We start from the raw sequence: 22074 nt of genomic DNA on the forward strand, positions 1-22074 counted from the left end.
CCCACGGTGCCAGGTCTACATTCCTCCCTGGGAGTCATATTCCACGTTGCCAGGGAGATTCACTTCCCTGGGTGTCTGATCCCACGTAGGGGGGAGGGCAGTGATTTCACCTTTCAAGTTGGCTTAGCCAGAGAGAGAGGGCCACATCTGAGCAACAAAGAGGCATTCAGGAGGAGACTCTTAGGCACAAATACAGGGAGGCCTAGCCTCTCCTTTGCAGCAACCGTCTTCCCAAGGGTAAAACTTATGGTAGAGGGCTCAACCCATCAAACCACCAGTCCCCTATGTCTGTGGTCATGTTAGCAACCATGGAGGTGGGGTAGGCGAATACCCCTGCATTCTCCACAGGCTCCTCAAGGGGGCACTACATCTTTTTTTTTTTTTTTCCCTTGTTTGTCTTTTTTCTTTTTTTTTTTTTTTTTTTTTTTTTTAACTTTCCCTTCTTTTTTCAAATCACCTGTATGAAAAAAAAAGTTAAAAAGAAAACAAACATACAATAAAAGAGCATTTCAAAGAGACCTTAGCAAGGGAGTAAGAAAAAGACAACTAACCTAAGATAACTGCTTAACTTCCAACATGTTCCTACTTTACCCCAAGAAAGTTACATAATATAGCAACATTTCAGTGAACTTGTTCCTACTACTACCATCAGAAATTAACAGACCATAGTCATTTCTGGGCATCCCCAGAACGTTAAATATCTTATCTGTTCTTCCTGGATTATTGTTCCCCCTTCCTTAATTGCTCTCTACTGCTAGTTCCCCTACATTCTACATTATAAACCATTTGTTTTACATTTTTCAAAGTTCACATTAGTGGTAGCATATAATATTTCTCTTTTTGTGCCTGGCTTATTTCGCTCAGCATTATGTCTTCAAGGTTCATCCATGTTGTCATATGTTTCACCAGATCGTTCCTTCTTACTGCCGCGTAGTATTCCATCGTGTGTATATACCACATTTTATTTATCCACTCATCTGTTGAAGGACATTTGGGTTGTTTCCATCTCTTGGCAATTGTGAATAATGCTGCTATGAACATTGGCGTGCAGATATCTGTTCGTGTCACTGCTTTCCGATCTTCCGGGTATATACCGAGGAGTGCAATCGCTGGATCGAATGGTAGCTCTATATCTAGTTTTCTAAGGAACTGCCAGACTGACTTCCAGAGTGGCTGAACCATTATACAGTCCCACCAACAATGAATAAGAGTTCCAATTTCTCCACATCCCCTCCAGCATTTGTAGTTTCCTGTTTGTTTAATGGCAGCCATTCTAACCGGTGTTAGATGGTATCTCATTGTGGTCTTAATTTGCATCTCTCTAATAGCTAGTGAAGCTGAACATTTTTTCATGTGTTTCTTGGTCATTTGTATTTCCTCTTCAGAGAACTGTCTTTTCATATCTTTTGCCCATTTTATAATTGGGCTGTCTGTACTATTGTCATTGAGTTGTAGGATTTCTTTGTATATGCAAGATATCAGTCTTTTGTCAGATACATGGTTTCCAAAAATTTTTTCCCATTGAGTTGGCTGCCTCTTTACCTTTTTGAGAAATTCCTTGGAGGTGCAGAAACTTCTAAGCTTGAGGAGTTCCCATTTATCTATTTTCTCTTTTGTTGCTTGTGCTTTGGGTGTAAAGTCTAGGAAGTGGCCTCCTAATACAAGGTCTTGAAGATGTTTTCCTACATTATCTTCTAGGAGTTTTATGGTACTTTCTTTTATATTGAGATCTTTGGTCCATTTTGAGTTAATTTTTGTGTAGGGGGTGAGGTAGGGGTCCTCTTTCATTCTTTTGGATATGGATATCCAACTCTCCCAGCCCCATTTGTTGAAAAGACCATTATGGCTCAGTTCGGTGACTTTGGGGGCCTTATCAAAGATCAGTCGGCCATAGATCTGAGGGTCTATCTCTGAATTCTCAATTCGATTCCATTGATCTATATGTCTATCTTTGTGCCAGTACCATGCTGTCTTGGCAACTGTGGCTTTATAATAAGCTTCAAAGTCAGGGAGTGTAAGTCCTCCCACTTCGTTTTTCTTTTTTAGAGTGTCTTTAGCAATTCGAGGCATCTTCCCTTTCCAAATAAATTTGATAACTAGCTTTTCCAAGTCTGCAAAGTAGGTTGTTGGAATTTTGATTGGGATTGCATTGAATCTGTAGATGAGTTTGGGTAGAATTGACATCTTAATGACATTTAGCCTTCCTATCCATGAACATGGAATATTTTTCCATCTTTTAAGGTCCCCTTCTATTTCTTTTAGTAGAGTTATGTAGTTTTCTTTGTATAGGTCTTTTACATCTTTGGTTAAGTTTATTCCTAGGTACTTGATTTTTTTAGTTGCTATTGAAAATGGTATCTTTTTCTTGAGTGTCTCTTCAGTTTGTTCATTTCTAGCATATAGAAACATTACTGACTTATGTGCATTAATCTTGTATCCCGCTACTCTGCTAAATTTGTTTATTAGCTCTAGTAGGTGTATCGTTGATTTCTCAGGGTTTTCTAGATATAAGATCATATCATCTGCAAACAATGACAGTTTTACTTCTTCTTTTCCAATTTGGATGCCTTTTATTTCTTTGTCTTGCCGGATTGCCCTGGCTAGCACTTCCAGCACAATGTTGAATAACAGTGGTGACAGCGGGCATCCTTGTCTTGTTCCTGATCTTAGAGGGAAGGCTTTCAGTCTCTCACCATTGAGTACTATGCTGGCTGTGGGTTTTTCATATATGCTCTTTATCATGTTGAGGAAGTTTCCTTCAATTCCTACCTTTTGAAGTGTTTTTATCAAAAAGGGATGTTGGATTTTGTCAAATGCTTTTTCAGCATCTATTGAGATGATCAATTGATTTTTCCCTTTCGAGTTTTTAATGTGTTGTAATACATTGATTGTTTTTCTGATGTTGAACCATCCTTGCATGCCTGGAATGAACCCCACTTGGTCATGGTGTATGATTTTTTTAATGTGTCTTTGGATTCGATTTGCAAGTATTTTGTTGAGGATTTTTGCATCTATATTCATTAGGGAGATTGGCCGGTAGTTTTCCTTTTTTGTAGCATCTTTGCCTGGTTTTGGTATTAGATTGATGTTAGCTTCATAAAATGAGTTAGGTAGTGTTCCATTTTTTTCAATGTTTTGAAAGAGTTTGAGTAAGATTGGTGTCAGTTCTTTCTGGAAAGTTTGGTAGAATTCCCCTGTGAAGCCATCTGGCCCTGGGCATTTATTTGTGGGAAGATTTTTGATGACTGATTGGATCTCTTTGCTTGTGATGGGTTGGTTGAGGTCTTCTATTTCTTCTCTGGTCAGTCTAGGTTGTTCATATGTTTCCAGGAAATTGTCCATTTCTTCTACATTATCCAGTTTGTTGCCATACAGTTGTTCATAATATCCTCTTATAATTTTTTTAATTTCTTCAGGATCTGCAGTTATGTCACCTTTTTCATTCATTATTTTGTTTATATGGGTCTTCTCTCTTTTTGATTTTGTCAGTCTAGCTAGGGGCTTGTCAATCTTGTTGATCTTCTCAAAGAACCAACTTTTGGTGATATTTATCCTTTCTATTGTTTTTTTGTTCTCTATGTCATTTATTTCTGCTTTAATCCTTGTTATTTCTTTTCTTCTACTTGGTTTAGGATTGGTTTGCTGTTCATTTTCTAGCTTCTTCAGTTGATCCATTAGTTCTCTGATTTTGGCTCTTTCTTCCTTTTTAATATATGCGTTTAGTGCTATAAATTTCCCCCTTAGCACTGCTTTTGCTGCATCCCATAGGTTTTGGTATGTTGTGTTCTCATTTTCATTCGTCTCTATATATTTGGCAATTTCTCTTGCTATTTCTTCTTTAACCCACTGATTGTTTAGGAGTGTGTTGTTTAACCTCCAGGTATTTGTGAATTTTCTAAGTCTCTGATGGTTATTGACTTCTAATTGTATTCCATTGTGGTCAGAGAATGTGCTTTGAATAATTTCAATCTTTTTAAATTTATTGAGGCTTGTTTTATGTCCCAGCATATGATCTATTCTGGAGAAAGTTCCGTGAGCACTAGAAAAGTATGTGTATCCTGGTGATTTGGGATGTAATGTCCTGTAGATGTCTGTTAAATCTAATTCATTTATCAGATTGTTTAGGTTTTCAATTTCCTTATTGGTCTTCTGTCTGGTTGATCTATCTATAGGAGAGAGTGATGTGTTGAAGTCTCCCACAATTATTGTGGAAACATCAATTGCTTCCTTTAGTTTTGCCAATGTTTCTCTCATGTATTTTGTGGCACCTTGATTGGGTGCATAGACATTTACGATTGTTATTTCTTCTTGCTGAATTGCCCCTTTTATTAGTATGTAGTGGCCTTCTTTGTCTCTCAAAACATCCCTGCATTTGAAGTCTATTTTATCTGAGATTAATATTGCTACACCTGCTTTCTTTTGGCTGTAGCTTGCATGAAATATTTTTTTCCATCCTTTCACTTTCAATTTCTTTGTGTCCCTGTGTCTAAGATGAGTCTCTTGTATGCAACATATTGATGGTTCATTTTTTTTGATCCATTCTGCGAATCTATATCTTTTAATTGGGGAGTTTAATCCATTTACATTCAACGTTAAAACCGTGAAGGCATTTCTTGAATCGGCCATCTTATCCTTTGGATTATGTTTGCCATATTTTTCCCTCTCTCTATTAATATCCTTTATTGTACCCATACCGAATCTCTTTAGTACTGAACCTTTCTCCAAGTCTCTCTGTCCTGTCTTTGTTTCTCTGTCTGTAGGGCTCCCTTTAGTATCTCCAGTAGGGCAGGTCTCTTGTTAGCAAATTCTCTCAGCATTTCTTTGTCTGTGAAAAATTTAAGCTCTCCCTCAAATTTGAAGGAGAGCTTTGCTGGATAAAGTATTCTTGGCTGGAAATTCCTCTCTCTCATAATTTTAAATATATCGTGCCATTGCCTTCTCGCCTCCATGGTGGCTGCTGAGTAGTCACTACTTAGTCTTATGCTGTTTCCTTTGTATGTGGTGAATTGCTTTTCTCTTGCTGCTTTCAGAACTTGCTCCTTCTCTTCTATGTTTGACAGTGTGATCAGTATATGTCTCGGAGTGGGTTTTTTTGGATTTATTCTATTTGGAGTTCGCTGAGCATTTATGATTTGTGTATTTATGTTGTTTAGAAGATTTGGGAAGTTTTCCCCAACAATTTCTTTGAATACTCTTCCTAGACCTTTACCCTTTTCTTCCCCTTCTGGGACACCAATGAGTCTTATATTCGGACGCTTCATATTATCTATCATATCCCTGAGGTCCATTTCGAGTTTTTCAATTTTTTTTCCCCATTCTTTCTTTTATGCTTTCATTTTCCATTCTGTCATCTTCCAGGTCACTGATTCGTTGTTCAACTTCCTCTAGTCTTGTACTATGAGTGTCCAGAATCTTTTTAATTTGGTCAACAGTTTCTTTAATTTCCATAAGATCATCCATTTTTTTATTTAGTCTTGCAATGTCTTCTTTATGCTCTTCTAGGGTCTTCTTGATTTCCTTCATATCCCGTACTAGGGTCTCATTGTTCATCTTTAGTTCTTTGAGTAGCTGCTCTAGGTGTGTCTCTTCTGGTCTTTTGATTTGGGTGCTTGGGCTTGGGTTATCCATATCGTCTGGTTTTTTCATATGCTTTATAATTTTCTGTTGTTTTTGGCCTCGTGGCATTTGCTGTCCTTGATAGGGTTCTTTTAGGGTTTGTAGACCAGTTGAAGTCCTTATCTCTAATTTATCAGATCTACAGCTTCGTGGAGTACACTTTCTCTAACTAACCAGCAGGTGGCGTCCACGAGCCACCTGTTCTCCACAAGCCAGATCTCCCCTGCTTAGCCTTTTTGGTGAGTGGGGGAGTGAGTCTTGTGGGGCCCAATTGGTGTCCCAAGCTTGCGTGTGTAGTTGGTGTTGCCTGCCCTGTATGTGGGGCGTGTTTCTGGGCAGTCGGGGAGGGGGGGTGGCCCTAACAATCAAATCTCCCTGATGATCCTAGAGTTTTAAAGCTACTGCAATAGTCTAATCCTTCAGTTCAGTCCTGCCACAGTTTGTCTCTGCCACTGACCCACAAGTCTTTGGTATTGGCGTATGGCTCCTGAGACTTGCAAGTGGGCCCCTCTTCCAGGCTGTGCACCCCGGGTCCTCTGTTGAGGGATGACTGTGCTATGTCACAGGTGAGTGCCGTCCCCCCAGGGCAGTTCTGGGCTGCTGGGCTGTGTTGGGAGGTTCCCAGTCTGCTCAAATGATGGCTGAATGGGGCTCTGTTAATTCACACTGCTCCCCCTTCCCAGCTCTGGGACATTCAGCTGAGGTTGCAGGGAAGGCTAATGTCCACGCCCAGTTTTGTGGTGTGTGCCTGTTATTTGAAGCACTTCCGTCACACTGGGTTGTCTGGGGCAGCTCTGGGCTATGGGGCTGGCGATGGGCAGGAGTGTTTCCTGTCCACCAGGATGGTGGCTGTGAGCGGACACCCCCCTTTTCTTGGGAAGTTGTGTTGTTTAGTGAATTTTCTCAGCCACTGGATTATTGCCTTTTGTCTCAGAGCTCTCTTAGTTCTGCTCTTGACTTGACGTGCCCAAATTTCAATTCTTTGAAGCTTTCTGTATTGAGCTTCTTAGAGTAATTGTTTTAGAAAAAGCAAAAAGGATTTAAAAAAAAAAAAAAAAAAAAAAAAAAAAAAACGGCCCTCCTCAGAGATCTAATGGGTTATTGAAATGCTAATAGACAAAGCAACCAGGGCCATTAAGGAAAGGTGCCCTGGGCAGAGAGATCAGCCTTGCTTCGGGATTTGCATATGCGCCTCAAGGCCTGATCTCCGCCCTTCCCCTTTCTGTGTTCACCAGAACTCCAAAAATCCTCTGCTTTTACTTTGGAGCTTCTCGTGTTGTTTTCCTTCTATGCCCGTCTCCTCTCTGCTGGGCTGGCTGCTCTCAGAGTCTCTGGTGTCTGGCCTCAGTCTATCTATGGTTGGAGTTTGAATCAGTAGAATGAGTTTCCGATGAGAGCAGCCACTGCAATTCTCCCTTCTCCTTCCTGGAGCTGACAGCCCCTCCTCCCCCGGGACTGAGCCTGGCAGGGAGGGGCGCGGGTCCCCTGGCCGCAAAAACTTACAGATTTCGCTGATCTCAGCAGTTCCACGTTTTCATGAGTGTTGTATGAAGTATGCCCAAAGACAGATTGCTCTGTGGTGTCCAGTCCACGCAGTTCCTGGCTTTTTACCTACTTTCCTGGAGGAGTAACTAAAACATACAGCTCACCAGTCTGCCATCTTGCCCCGCCTCCTAGGACCATTTTTAAAAGTCTTTGTCTAGTATGTCCCAAGAATGATCTTATTTATTGATATTTTCTATTGCCTTAATCTTCTCCTTTGCCTGAGCCATCAACTTCCTGTTCTTTGTATGTTTTTTAACCTTTTGTTGAAACCTGGACATTGTGTTATTTTAACATTATCACTGGATTTAGACACTAGGGTGTCTGTTCCTTAAGCTTTATCTAGGTAATATTATGACAGAGTTTCCCTTGAATGCCAGTAGCTAACATGGAAAAAAAGGAGCAGGATAAAAAGAAAACACCTCTCCCAGTCTTTGCAGAGTAACCTGTGCAAGCAGTCTCTTTCAGGGATTATCCATACAGTGAGTTTAAAGAGTAGCTCCAAGCCACAGCATAGAGCCTCCTTGATCTTTTCTACTCATGTGTCTTATCTTGGGCATACATTCTAGCCCTTGGAATTCCCCCCATTTAACTCTTCTTTAGGTAAGAGTTTCTTCACAGTCCCAGGCACTGCACTGTATGTCTACAGGCAGCAATCCCTTGCCCCAGGCAGAAAAGCTTGACTGCTCTCCCACAGCATTCTGTAGGAGAGCTCTGTGAGCTGCCTTTACACACACAGTAAGTTCTGGAACAGCAAGTCCCTCAGGCCACCACCAGGCGGATTGGACCAGACACACATGCTCCCAGTATGTGCATGAGGGTTACTTTTCCCTCTGGAACTAGGACCAGGGATCCACACAGGGATTGTGGGCCAGCTCTGCATTGAGCTGATAAGAGGTAGAGGAGAGGTGATCCAGGGTGCCATGAGATCCTTTTGCTTTTAAGTAGCCTTTTTCTGGTTTCAAAGCTTGCCCTGTTACTGTAGTCCTTTAACTGCCTTCTTGAACTTTGAGAAGGATGTTTCTGCCATTTTTTGCTGATTTTTCTAAAGCTTCTGCTGAGGAATGGAACCATGAAATGTCTCATTCCACCATCTTTATCAGGGCAGGTCTCTATTATGTTTTGAGTAAATGCTAAGTGAATGAGTGAATGACTTATGCTTCCACAGGTCTCTTTAGCATCATTATCCATATCCTTAACTAAGTAAAGTTTTTATTCAAGTGGAACATCACTGCAAGTCAGAATATGCAATTTTTCCCACATTCTTTTTTCTCTGAACCAATTTTGTAATGTTTTCCTTCAGTAGACAGTTATCGACTACTTGTTTACTGGCCTGGCCCTATGCTGAGTACATGTAAAGTAAGGGAAATAAAACACTCCTTCCTTCTAATGAGCTTCCAGTCCAGTGAGGAAGACTAATATGTCCACTAACAATTCTAGTATAATAACTTCATTGCTTTTATAGAGGTTGTACAAAATGCTATAGGCACAGAATACTGGAAAAGGGCTGTGTCCCAAGAAAAGGGGCACAAAGAACTGGGCACCAACTCCAGTTCTTGACTGGTAACTGAGGGGCTAGGGACTGGCTCTGAAAAGGGGATTTCTTTCTTTTTTCCTTTTTTTCCCCTCTCATTCTAAGTACTTCATTAGAGAAAGCCTCAGGCATTTTCAGTTGTCAGTGCTGACTCAAGCAAGGTGGTGTTAAGATAGTCATAGAGTCAAAGGAAGAAATCAAGTGTAGGAGATAAATCCCTAAAGGGTCTTCCCTGAGAAAAGGGCCAGAGAGTCCCAGTTCAAGTGGCTGCCTTCCTCAGAGAACTCAGACTCTAGGGCCTGGGGAAAGGAAAAACAACAACAGAAAAGCTTAAGCTTGCCTTCTGACACTCTCAGGCCTGGGCAGGGGCAGGGTTTACTGGGAATTAAAGACAATGTACCTCTTTACACTGGTGGAGAGCTGTGGGCTGACATGCACCACCTGCTGGGAAGACTAGGAAAAGCACAGCACTAGAGGTCTCACAGGAGAGTGACAACTTTCTAGGTCTCATCCACAGGGAAACCTGATACTGGCTACACCCTCTTCTGGAGACCTGGGCCTGTCTGGTCTGGGAAAATCTGATTAGAGTAATCAAGGAAACTAGATGCCTAGACAACAAAAATTTACGAATCACACTAGAAAAAACAAACATATGGCCCAGTCAAAGGAACAAACTTACACTTCATATGAGATACAGAAGTTGAAATAACTAATTAAAGATCTTCAAACAAATATGCTAAATCAATTCAGAAATCTAATCAATCAGTTGAGGGAAGATATGGCAAAAGAGTTGAGGGAAGATATGAAAAAAGAATTGAAGGATATAAAGAAGACATTGAGCAAACATAAGGAAGAACTTGAAAGTTTGAAAAAACAATTGACAGAACTTATGGGAATGAAGGGCACAATAAAAGAGATGAAAAACACAATGGAGACATATAACAGCAGACTTGATGAGGCAGAAGAAAGTATTGAGGAATTAGAGGAGAGAACATCTGAAATCCTACACAAAAATGAACAGAGAGGGAAAAGAATGGAAAAATATGAGCAGGGTTTCAGGGAATTTGAATGACAACATGAAGCACATGAATATACATGTCATGGGGGTCCCAGAAGGAGAAGAAAAGGGAAAGGGGACAGAAAGACCAATAGAGGAAATAATCACTTGGAGGAAATAATGGAGGAAATTTCCCATCTCTTGTGAAAGACATAAAATTGCAGATCCATGAAGCTCAGTGTACTCCAAACAGAATAGACCTTAATAGACCTACTCCAATACACATAATAATCAGATTATCAAATGTCAAAGACAAAGAGAGAATTCTGAAAACAGCAAAAGAAAAGCAATCCATCACATGCAAAGGAAGCCCAATAAGACTGTGTGCAGATTTCTCAGTAGAAACCATGGAGGGGAGAAGGCAGTGGCATGATATATTTAAGATACTGAAAGAGAAAGACTGCCGAGCAACAATTCTGTATCCGGCATGTCATTCAAAAATGAGGGAGAGTTTAAAATATTTTCAGACAAACAGACCTTGACAGCATTTGTGAATCAGAGACCTGCTCTATAGGAAATACTAAAGGGAGCACTATAGGCAGATAGGAAAAGACAGGAGAGAGAGGTTTGGAGAAGAGAGTAGAAATGAAGACAATCAGTAAGAGTAAAAAGGAGAGAGAAAAAATAAAAATAATATATGACATATAAACTCCAAAAGACAAAATGGTAGACAGTAGACATTACATTGAGTGAAATTAGCCAGAAACAAAAGGATGGTACTCTATGGGCTCACTAATGTAAACTAACATTGATGAGCAAAATTTGAGAGTTAACCTTGAGAACACAGGTTGTCAGGATATAGAAAGAAGTTAGAAAATGGGCATTTGATGCTTAAGGAATAGATAAGTTTCAGCAGGATTGATTGTATAGATCCGGAAATGGATAGCATAATACTGTGTGATGGAGCACAATATTGTAAGTACTCTGAACAAAGATGAGTGTGACTATGGTTGAAAGTAGAAGGCTAGGGGCATGTATGACACCAGAAGGAAAGACAAAAGATAAAGACTGAGATTGTATAACTTAGCAAAAGCTAGAATGGTCAATGATGGTGATCAAGTGTACAAATATAAGAATGTTTTTAAAAGAGGGATAACAAATGAATGTCAACATTGCAAGGTGTTGAAAATTGGATGGTATAAGGGAAAAAATACAAACTATGCAAACTAAAATCTATAATTAATGGTAACATTGTTAGATGCTCCCATTAAGTGTAACAAAGACAATATACCAAAGCTAAATGTTTGTAAGAGAGGGATATAAGGGAGTGATATGGGATTCTTGGTGGTGGTTTTGTTGTCTGACCTTTTAATTGTATTTTATTTTATTTTAATTTTTCTTCTATCTTTTTAATTTTCATTCTTCATTTTTTCTCCTTCTATCTTTGGGGAAGAAATGGAAATGTCCTCATATGGATTGTGTTGGTGAATGCATAATTATGTGATTATACTGGGAATCATTGATTGATTACTTAGAATAGATTGTATGAAATGTGAATAAAACTCTTTAAAAAATAAGCAGAAGGGTACAAGTGCTGTAGAAAATGTGGAGAGAGGGATGTACCTATTCACTGTTGGTAGGGAAGTAGAATGATGCAGCCCACTGGAGGGCAGTGTGGTGGTTCACAGGAAGCTAACTATGGGGTTGCCATATGGTCCTGCAACCCTGTTATTGGTTATATACTTGGAAGAACTGAGAACAGGAACATGAATGGACATTGCACACTGGGGTTTATGGTGCAGTATTCACGATTTGCAGTGGATGGAGATGACCTAAAGGTACATCAACTGATAAACGGAATGGTGAACTGTAGTGTGTACATACAATGTAATATTGAGCAGTGACAAGAAGAAAAGAAGTTGTGAGGTATGCCACTGGGTTAATGGACCTTTAATAAAGTATGTTGAGTGAAAAAAAGAATTGAAAAGACCAACATTATAATGCCTCACTAATATGAACGAACTATAATGTGCAAACTCTGAGAACTGAATCTGAGAGCATAGGTTATCAGGGAAAGGCTTATGGTAAAGACTCCTAGACTGTAAGCTCTTATAGCAGTCAGTTCTATTCATGAGTTGTAACATTTATTTCTCAATTCTTAGCTAATGAGCTGTTTGTGTATATCCTGGTCAGTCCCTGGATCTCTGAGTATCTGTGTGACACCTGAGACTCAGAGTCAGAGTTCTGTAGCTATGAATGTCAGCATTACCCCATATAGCAAATGTTAAAAAAGCTGAAAAATAGATCAGACTTTAATTAGAGATATGAACAAAATGCACTTGGTTAGGACTAAGGTAAACCAGACTGAAGGGAAAAGGACGTTATTGACTGTGTTTTAAAACTTTGACTTCTGTGTGAGACCAAAAAGATGTTCATTTGGTGGAAAATCTATATTTTTCTGTTACATGCTATGTAATGTAACTTGTATGGGCAGTTTACTCAAAACCACAATTACGTGGAACCTTGAATAGGGGATGAGATCTGGTATGTTTGTCCAGGTTAGCACGAAACCCCAGTATGTCCCAGAGTAATTTGGGCAGAAAATAGAAAGTATTTGCAAAGCCCCCTTGAGGGACTAGGGAAAAATTGGAAATATTAAAATTCCCCACCTGGGAAATTCCTGATATTCTCACAAGCATTGGGGACTACCATTGTAGTAGACCAATCCCTTGATCTTGGGGCTTGCCCTTATGAAGCTTGTCACTGCAAAGGAGAGGCTAAGCCTACTTAAATTTGTGCTTGGGAGTCCCCCCAGAGAACCTCTTTTGTTGCTCAGATGTGTCCTCTCTCTCAAAGGCAACACTGCAGGTAAACTCACTGCCCTCCCCACTACATGGGACATGGCTCCCAGTGTTGTAAATCTCCCTGGCAACATGGAACATGACTCCCAGGGATGAGCCTGGACCTGACGTTGTGGGATTCAGAAAGCCTTCTTGATCAAAAGTGGAAAGAGAAATGAAACAAAGTTTCAGTGGCTGAGAGATTTCAAATAGAGTCAAGAGGTCATTCTGAAGGTTGTTCTTATGCATTATATAGATATTGCTTTTTAGATTTTAGTGTATTAGATTAGCTAGAAGGAAATACCTGAAACTATTGAAATGCGATCTAGTATCCTTGATTCTTGAAGATGATCGCATAATTATATAGCTTATACTGTGTGACTGTGTGATTGTGAAAACCTTGTGGCCCACACTCCCTCTATCCTGTGTATGGACAGATGAGTAGGAAAAAGGTAGACAAAAAGTAAATTAATAATGGAGGGGGGAAGAAGTATGAGATATTTTGGGTGTTCTTTTTTGCTTTTATTTTTATTTCTTGGAGTAATGAAAATGTTGAAAAAATTGTGGTGATGAGTGCACAACTATATAATGATTCTGTGAATGGTTGATTGTACACTTCGGATGGTTTTATGGTGTGTGAATATATTTCAATAAAACTGCATTTGAAAAAAGTGCTACAGGCACCTGGATTGGGGAGGAATAGCTCTTCCTCTTGCATGATGAACTGAGAAATTTATATAGTCCTTAACTTAAGAAGGGCTACATTGGGTAGGCTTATGATATAATCATGATTAAAAACAAAACTATGTTTTTCATACTAAGAGCTACCATTTATTGGTTAGGTAGCATGTGTTCAACATTTAATGTATATTCTTTCAATTACTCTTTTCTGAAACCGTTTTAAGTGAGTGTTATTAACCCTGTGTAGAATGGGATAATAAATTGGGAAGCAGGGTTATGTAGAAAAGCAAAGCAGACAGCGGTAAATAAAATGATCTGTAACTTAACCTGGATTTATCTGACTCAAGAGCTTCAGCCCTTTTATTGTTTCATGTGTTTTCCCTAACCCTGTCATTAGTTTCAATAATAAATAATACAAACTTGTTTAATATTTTAAAGGACTGATCTATTTATGAAAAACCAGCTGTGTATTTTTAGGCATGCCAGTTATCCTTTCTTTCTAGTTTTGCAAATGATGTTTTATATCTTTATTTATTTATCATTTAAGATCTCGTTACTCTAGATTTTTAATTAGAAGCTCAGTTCTGCTCAGGATTGGAAGCAACAGCAGTGAAGCTCACAAACACAATAAGAAGACTTTCAGTATTATTTGAAAGTACAGCAATGTGTTTTAGGCTATCACTGTTATTTGAAACATACTGATGCATTTTAACTGTTAAGACACATTTTTAAATAAGCCCATACAGTTATATAGAATTTATGGTAATTCAGAAAAATTGAAGCAACTGCCAGACTCTCTGTCTATATCATGAATTTCTGCCATGAAGAACACTTTTTCTGTATTAGAGTTTTAATTATTTCCATCTAGTACTAGACCTATTTTGTTAGCATTAAACTAGAGGATTATTTACAGGAGCCATTATGTAATACATAATGCTACATTATTAAGTGACATATGCAGGGTAAAATGTACATTCTACACACTTCCTGGAGGTTGATTATGGTGTGAATAAGTGTGAGACCTGAAAAATATTAATGGCATCTACTTAGGCATCTTGCTTCCATCCTTATCTAATATCCCCACAAGAACTTGGGTTTTGAATTATAAGCATATGAAAGTTGTTGACATGGGGAGGTATTTGGATTTCTATACCAAAACACAGACGTAAGCTGATTGCCAGTACAGATAAAATTTTTTTATAGTCTTCTTTCCCTGTTGCCCTTGTGGGATGCTGAGGAGGTAAAGGTCTCTGTCTTTTGCTTACAGAGCTTATGAAAATTATGAATATGACTTTAAACAAGAGAGAAGGGTGAAAGCAGGTTGATTGCATACACTTGTTTCCTGAGTTAACTGCGAAGTAATCTGAAATCAAAGCCAGGGTCAGTAACTGTGACCCCCAGTAGATTACTCTCTGACCATTTATACAGTGTGTGTGTGTGTGTGTGTGTGTGTGTGTGTGTGTACTTTGGAGCTTAATGAAATTGTTTACTGTAATCAGTCAGCTCTTGGTAGGCTGGAGATAAAATAAAGTAAGGATGGATAGATTAATACCTGGTAGCCCCAAATTCCCAATTCTGGTAATCATTTCAGCCTTTTCTCTCCCAATGAGTGTTTTCCCCCATTAATTATAGCTGTTAACCGGAAGCAGAGATGACTGAGTTGAATGCCATTGGATCTCTCTATTAACAGTAAGCAAAGAATGGAAGGCAAAGTGGATCTGAATATATAGCCTAACATGGATGCAGTAGAGGAAGTTAGGGATACATTCCAGGAGAGGGGAATGAAAGGAATAGAAACTTTGGGAAAGAAAACAACAAAAAATATACTTAGTCACAATAGAATGATTGTACTGGTTTATGGCTACAGGAGAGATTAGATAAGTAGGTCATTCAGGAGGCTGCACAAATACTAGCTTTCTTGAGTTTTATTTCTAAATGGATTTTAACCTTTTAATTTCCTGTTCCTTATCTTTTTTCCAAAAGCATTATGGGAAATAAATGTTTTAGAAGTAATTAAAGAGGCATGATGTAAGTCACATATCAAGCAGAGACAGGCAATGCAAGTTATTTTCTATTTTGTCTACCTTCCTGAGGTATCAATATTAAGTATTAATATCACTGTCAGTATTTCATCAGTTTGGTCACCTCTGATACCTTGCTCTAAGAGACAGAAGCAAGAGTAAAAGAGCCAGTTTCTATCTTTGAAAATATGGAAATGGGGATGAATAAGATTGAAGTAACAGGAACAATGAAGGGTGTGAATAGAGCACCTGCCAGATCTTAGAATGCTGGATCTGGTGAGCCTCAGGGCATTGTGTGCCACACATTGTGCCAAATACGAGGACTCTGTAGACTGATAAAACAGTGCTTTAGTGAGCTCACAGCCTAGTGACCGAGAGTGTATGGGTGAAATACAGGATATGTACCTTCATAGTCTGGCAGTTACATTTTTGACAACCTTTTACTCGAGGGAATTATAGAGACTAAAAATATGAATAAATTCAAGAAGGGATTAGATATATTCATGAAAGTTAATTTCATTTAGGCATTGGTTAGGGTCATTGGGGAGTTTTTGGTTATTGACAACAAACCTAGTAATAGTAGCTAATATTTGTTAACAGATACTGTGCTAAATAAACACTTTCCCACATTATTTAATTTGAAGTTGAAGTTTAGAATGATGAAATGACTTCACAGTTGATTGCTTAGAGTATACATATATATAACCCCACCAAAATATAGGGATGGATGCTTTTTCTTCCAGAGAACACACCTTAGAACTCTCAAGCCAATAATAAAAAGACAGCCCATAGAAAAATGAAAAGGATAGGAAATCCAAGTAGTAAATAAATATGTGAAAAGATGCTTAATTTCTTTAGTAAACAGAGAAATGAAAATTCGAACCATAATTAGATACCATTTCACATCCACCGGAATGGTAAAAATTAAAGTCTAACAATTCCAAATGTTGGTGAGAATGTGAAGATTCCAGAACTGTTATTTGCTGCTGGTAGGAATGTAAATTTCCACTTTGGAAAATTTGACATTACCCAATAACACAATATACAATCTAAGTTCTTGTTCAGTCTAGAGTCTATTGATAATCCAGTACTTCTAAGAAATGTAATTATTGATAGAGTAGAGATGGCAACATTTGGTCAAAATAAGCCTGAGTGTGAAAAAAAAAAAAAAATGGAAAGGATAGTAAGTATTTGAAGGATTTGGTCTTAAAAGGAAGATATTAGCTATGTTTCTATTATAAGGTAGATGTTGAGAATTATAAGTTTTTATAAGTTCATTCAAAATGGAGATTTGGTGTTTAGCTGTTTGAGAATAACTTTTCTTATATATTGCCCGTTATATATTCTTTTACTGCTTGTTTTCTCCTTTTCTGTTATAATACTGGTGCCCAGATCCCAGCCATGGTATTGTGTCAGCTAAAATTATCAGCTTTTGAAACAGGTAGATCATTACCATGTATGGGATTTTTTTGCATGGGGCCTATGAAATTCAAATATGCTTTAATAGATATCCCAAAGTGAAGTGCTCTGTGCTAAATTTGCTGAATGTACAACTTCTTCAGAATGTATCTCTTTGGTAAATATAGGAATACTTGAGCAGTGAAATGATTCTTTTCCTTCAAACAACCTCTTTCATGGTATAATATCCTTTTAGAAACACTTAAGGCCAAATGGGAAAGGAAACATCCATTATCTCAGTGTTTTCCAAAGAAATTTTAAGATAATTTCAGCCACAGAGATTGCCTGCTGATTTATACTGTGTTTTTTCAGGGGAGAATAGGAGAGCTGGAATTGCAGTTAAAACATGGAAAAGAAGTACCTGAAGAGGTGCAATACAAAAAAAGCACAGCCTGGCTCTGGTAAGGAGATGGCCTTCTGCTGCTTATTATTTGTACTGGGAAGTGAGCTATGAAGGGAAGGTAATTATTTTAAAGGCTTTAATATTTGGAGTTTTAACTTCTGTATGAGTCTGAAGGAGTAAAAACAAATGATCTGATAGGTCTATTTCCTATCCACTCTCCAGATAAAATTATGAGGAGAAATTACCTCATAAATTTCATATATTTTCTATCGTTTCCTAAGCATTGTGAATGAGATATGGAAAATGTTTATTTCCCCCTTTTTTCCCTTGTAACTGATTATTTTATATGATTTTGAATGAAAAAATTATTTTTCCCATTCAGTTCATTGCCTTCCTACCTCACATTTAGTGAAAGGATACCCCTCCCATCCATTCACTCCTTTGCCTCTCTCCCCCGAGACATCTTCATTATTAAGAGCAACTTCATCATGTCAGGGCTTTAATTTCTTTGGCAGACGCTCTCTAGTGAATTCTCACTGTATTATCTAGAAATGTGTAGTGCTATCACATTAAAAGCAATTTAAATTGTTACATGAGTTGGGAAAAATACCTTGTCAGATTAATGTTACAGCAGCCTAAAAGTAAGTAAAAGTGCCCAGAATCCAAATAGGTTTGCCTGCAGCCTCAGGTTGCTTTAATCTAAAAATCTGTTCAAAGTATACTTTTTTTAGATTTGTATTTACTGATAATTTGCATATGTGGAAAAGAAGAAGCAGTCAGGATGTGTTTACGTGTGTATGTGTATTTAATTAATTCTATTCTAGTTTTATTTTCCAAATTAAAAAAAAAAACAGCTGTACAGTTTAAAATGTTATGATATTGGATTTAAGATTAGAGATAAAGAATTTGGGTTTTACTACTTACACGATCTTGTCTTTTACATATAGTTTTAATTTCATCTTCTGAAAATGATAATTTGTTAAAGGTGGTAAACTTTCCAAATTATAAAATTATGTATAGCAACACATGGATTTATATCCCTAGTGAAACTCATGGGGTGCATGTATTTGTGAGTAAATGGGAGGTACATTCCTAGAATTTTCTTAAGAATAATACAGAACAAGAAAATTCACGGTTGAACTTGCAGTAATTGATGAGCTATCTTGAAGGCTGCTCTTCAGCATCCTCACTAAATTGGAACACAGCCCCAAATCCAAACTCTTGCAGGCTGTTATAAAAAATGAGTCCCCAGAGTCTAGACCCTCCTTCAGAGCTAGTTTATTTAGTTTATGTTTATGTATCTGGTTTTAAAGTTTAATCAATGGCACATTAGATGCCATAAATTCATAAAATAGAGGTGTAATAGTCTGGTAGCAATGCAGAAAGTGAAAGCCATTACAAAAAGCAGATTTCTAAAAAGCTCACTTGCCTGGGCCATTAATTATAGTTTCAAGCACCCCAGTACCACTGAGTAGACCTGAGACATCATTTTATGTATTATTTCATAAATATTTATTGAGTGTTTGTTATTTTCTAAGCACTGTTCTAAGCACAGGGGATATAGCGGTAAAGAAAACCCTGTTTCTGTCCTCCCAAAGCTTACACTCTACTGAAGGGAAATAGATGATAAGCAAATCAACAAGTAGAAATAGTAAATGGTAGGTTTTGATTAGTGAAAGGAAAATAAATTAGAAAAGGGAGTAGAGAATGCTTGGGGCAGGGGTGGGGGTTGGGTTTGGGAGGGCCTCTTTACTAATATGACTTTTGAATGAGACCTGAAGGAAGTGATGAGTGACCCAAGCTGGTATCTGGGGGAAGGGCGTTCCAGGAAGAGGAAACAACAAATTCAAAGGCTCTGGAAGTGTGCCTGCCAAGGAGGCCAGTGTTGCATGGAAAGAGCAAGGAGGAATGTGGTAGATATGAGGCCAGAAAAGTCCAAGGTGTCACATTCTGGAAGGCCTTTGTAGGCATGAAGAAGATTTGGACTTTAACTCTGAGTGAGATGGAGAAATATTTGAGGATTTTAAACAGACAAATATGACTCATAATTCCAAAGGACTACTTTGTCTTATTGTTTTGAAAATACACTAGATAGGGAAATGGTTAGAAGTCTGTTGCAATAATTCAGGCAAGAGATGGGAGTGTTCTGGACTAGGATGGTAGCTGTGGAGAGAAATGGTTGGATTTTGAATGTATTTTGAGGGCAGATTCCATAGGTTTTAAATACTGATAGTTTGAATATAGGATATGAAAGAAAGATGGAAACCAAGGGCAGCTCCAGGATTTTGAGTCTGATAACTAAAAGGAATGGAGTTCCCATTTACTAAGATAGAGTAGACTATAGAAAAATAAGTTAGTGAGGAGGGGCAGGGTAGGAATAATGTTTGGGGCTGGTAAAGTCTGAGATGCCTAACTAGACAGACCTCCAAATGGAAATATCAAGTAGGCTGTTGACTATGTGAGTATAGAATTCAGGGGAGAGGTCAGGACTGGAGGTATAAAGTTAGGAATCATCAGCATATTGATAGATGGCATTTAAAATCATGACAATTTATGAGATTACCAAGTGAGAGAGTAAGGAAAAACTGGTGTGTTCAAAAGCACTCATTCTCAGAGAGTGCTGAATAATTAAAATTTTATTATATTTTGAATGCAAATATTTATATTTTAGTACAAAAATTTTATAATACATAAAAAAACTTTTAATTTTTAAAATTCAAAGTATCAGTGAAATTATCTTTAGAATACTCTTCAAAACATCAATTTGGCAGCCATAGGTTGTTTTTCACTTTATATTAAGACTGAAAAAAAAATTTAAGGTCTGTGATTATTTGAATTGAGCTTACCTTCTTTCAAACCTACAAGGGTAGTTACTTTTTTTATATAACCAAAGTATACTAATTGTATTTTATATACACACATGTGGCTATTCCATATCTACAATTCGGAAATAGTAGAGTGCTGTTTTGATGAGCCCTCATGCAGAAAAAGAGAGAGAATAATATAAAAGACACTTGTGTATCCACCACTCAGTTTGAGGTGACACCATTACAGTGCTGTCTATGCACCCCTCCTCAGTTCAATTTTTCCCCTTCCCTGCCTCCACTAAGTGAACTAAGGAATAGGAATATGAAGCTGTCTTTGAAGTAAAGCCCTTACTACAATTCTTTCACCTTACACTAAAATTCTACATATGTAGTTTTAAGACCTGGAGTCATTGCCAGAAGGTTATTAATTTACGTATGAAAGATTGGGTTCTTGCTATAACATAAACTCTAGTATCTGTTTTCCATCTTTATTGCAGGGTCAGAGACATATTGACTGATGAGATCACCAAAGCAGCTGCAAAGTAAGATTCATTTATTCTCTTAACAAAAATTTTCTATAAAGATTTTTTTCCTGGTAGGTACATGTGATTTCTTTTCATGAGGCACTTCATAACTTTAAAGATTTAAAGTACTTTTCAATTATTTTTCTCAAAATTGTTTTTTACCCTTTTTCATATGTAGTTCTTTCAACATGTCTTTTTGTGAAAATACAGCAGAACTGGTACAAACACGTAACTTGTACATCAGGACACTGAGGTTGTGCCCTTGCTGAATACCTAACAAAATGCCAGCTGCTTTGGCTTAGACTTAAAGGAGTTGTAATTTAGTTCAAGAGAATAAAAGAAATCCTTTCCTAATGTGAGTTATGTGAGTTCTAAAATAGATTATTAAATCTCAACTGTGAACCAGCAAATAAATCAGAATTGTACTTCCTTTCACTCCCTTTGTGTTATTGGGCCCAGGAAATCTAAAAATTGAATTTTTGAATACTGAAAACTAATATAAAACCCAATTTAAAAAAAGCATTTTAATCATATCTTTTTGTTTGTTTTAATAAAAATTACTTGAATGTTAATGCCTTGAGGCCTTTTGTTTACCTTAAGCCAATTTTTACTAAGAAAATTATACCATAATGAACTTACTTGAGCAGTCTCTTCAGTTTCCTTTGTTAGCACACTGAACTTCCTGGCAGTAAGTTAACATGTCCATTACGAACAGTTTCTAACACTTCTCCCTTCCACTTCACCTTTACCTGCTGTCATTTCTGTTGAACTTCCTTATTCCCTTCCAAATAACATAGATACACCTTTGACCTAAATGATTTCATGCATATTGAAAATCCATATAATCTAGAAATATTTCGTTGCAGTATGGTTTATCCCTACCATGTCCCAGAACCTTCTGTAACTTAAATGTTCTGCCTTAAGAAACTGAAAACCAAACAATAAATACATGACCACAGTTATCTAGAGTTAGCTTTCCACAACTAATTTTTTAAAGAAACACTTAACTGTGAAGTCTCATCTCAGTACATGATCACTACTCAGCTTCATGTCTTCCAGATAAAGGGAAATAGAAGTGGTAATCCTACCCTGTGCTCAGTTCTGTGAGAGGTATTGGGAAATATTATCTGTTAATAAGATAGAAACTAAAGTACAGAGGGGCTTTGATAGAGACTTGTTTGTGTCTGTTTTTCCAGTTTGGTGAATTGCAAATGCAGTGGGAGAGTACTCAGCTGTATATTGGGTTGGGGGGTTGGGGGCGAGTATTGGGGAGGCTGCATTTGACCTTTATTTTTCAGAGTTTGTTTTATTATATTGTCTACTTTTATCGTATTAAAACATTATATGCTGACCTTTGTACCAAAAAGCTCAAATGCTGAAGAAACTAGCAGCTTTCTATTAAAACAAACTATAATTTTACCTCTCTAGTAGCTTTTGCATTTTCCATTCTAAAATTTTATTTTATTGAGACTTTAATCTTCAGATTTGCAGAACATCACTTCATGACATACTACAAAGGAGAGTGTGGTATGAAGTAGAAAAAAAATCATACTCTCATGGTGTTACCTTTTCATCACAAACTTTGAAGTATTTTTAGACCTTATCTTATTAAAGCAATCCTGACAATACTAAGCATAACAAGTTAAAAGGAGATATTTAAGGTCCAGAGGTTGAGAGGTTAATGATAGAGCCAGGGCCGGAAAATCACTCA

The 22074-nt window shown here is 37.7% G+C and overlaps 1 protein-coding gene across 1 annotated transcript in view; it reads left to right on the forward strand.

The window, feature by feature from the left end:
• Positions 1 to 22074, forward strand: part of FOCAD (focadhesin) — a 341517-nt gene that overhangs the window by 251538 nt on the left and 67905 nt on the right. The window contains exons 21-22 of the mRNA XM_037798691.1: positions 17002 to 17090; positions 20337 to 20381. Of these exons, the coding sequence (XP_037654619.1) occupies positions 17002 to 17090; positions 20337 to 20381 (134 nt within the window). The remainder of the gene's footprint in view (positions 1 to 17001; positions 17091 to 20336; positions 20382 to 22074) is intronic.

The sequence above is a fragment of the Choloepus didactylus genome, chromosome 10 (assembly GCF_015220235.1).
Source record: "Choloepus didactylus isolate mChoDid1 chromosome 10, mChoDid1.pri, whole genome shotgun sequence".
In the NCBI taxonomy this organism is placed as follows: Eukaryota; Metazoa; Chordata; class Mammalia; order Pilosa; family Megalonychidae; genus Choloepus; species Choloepus didactylus.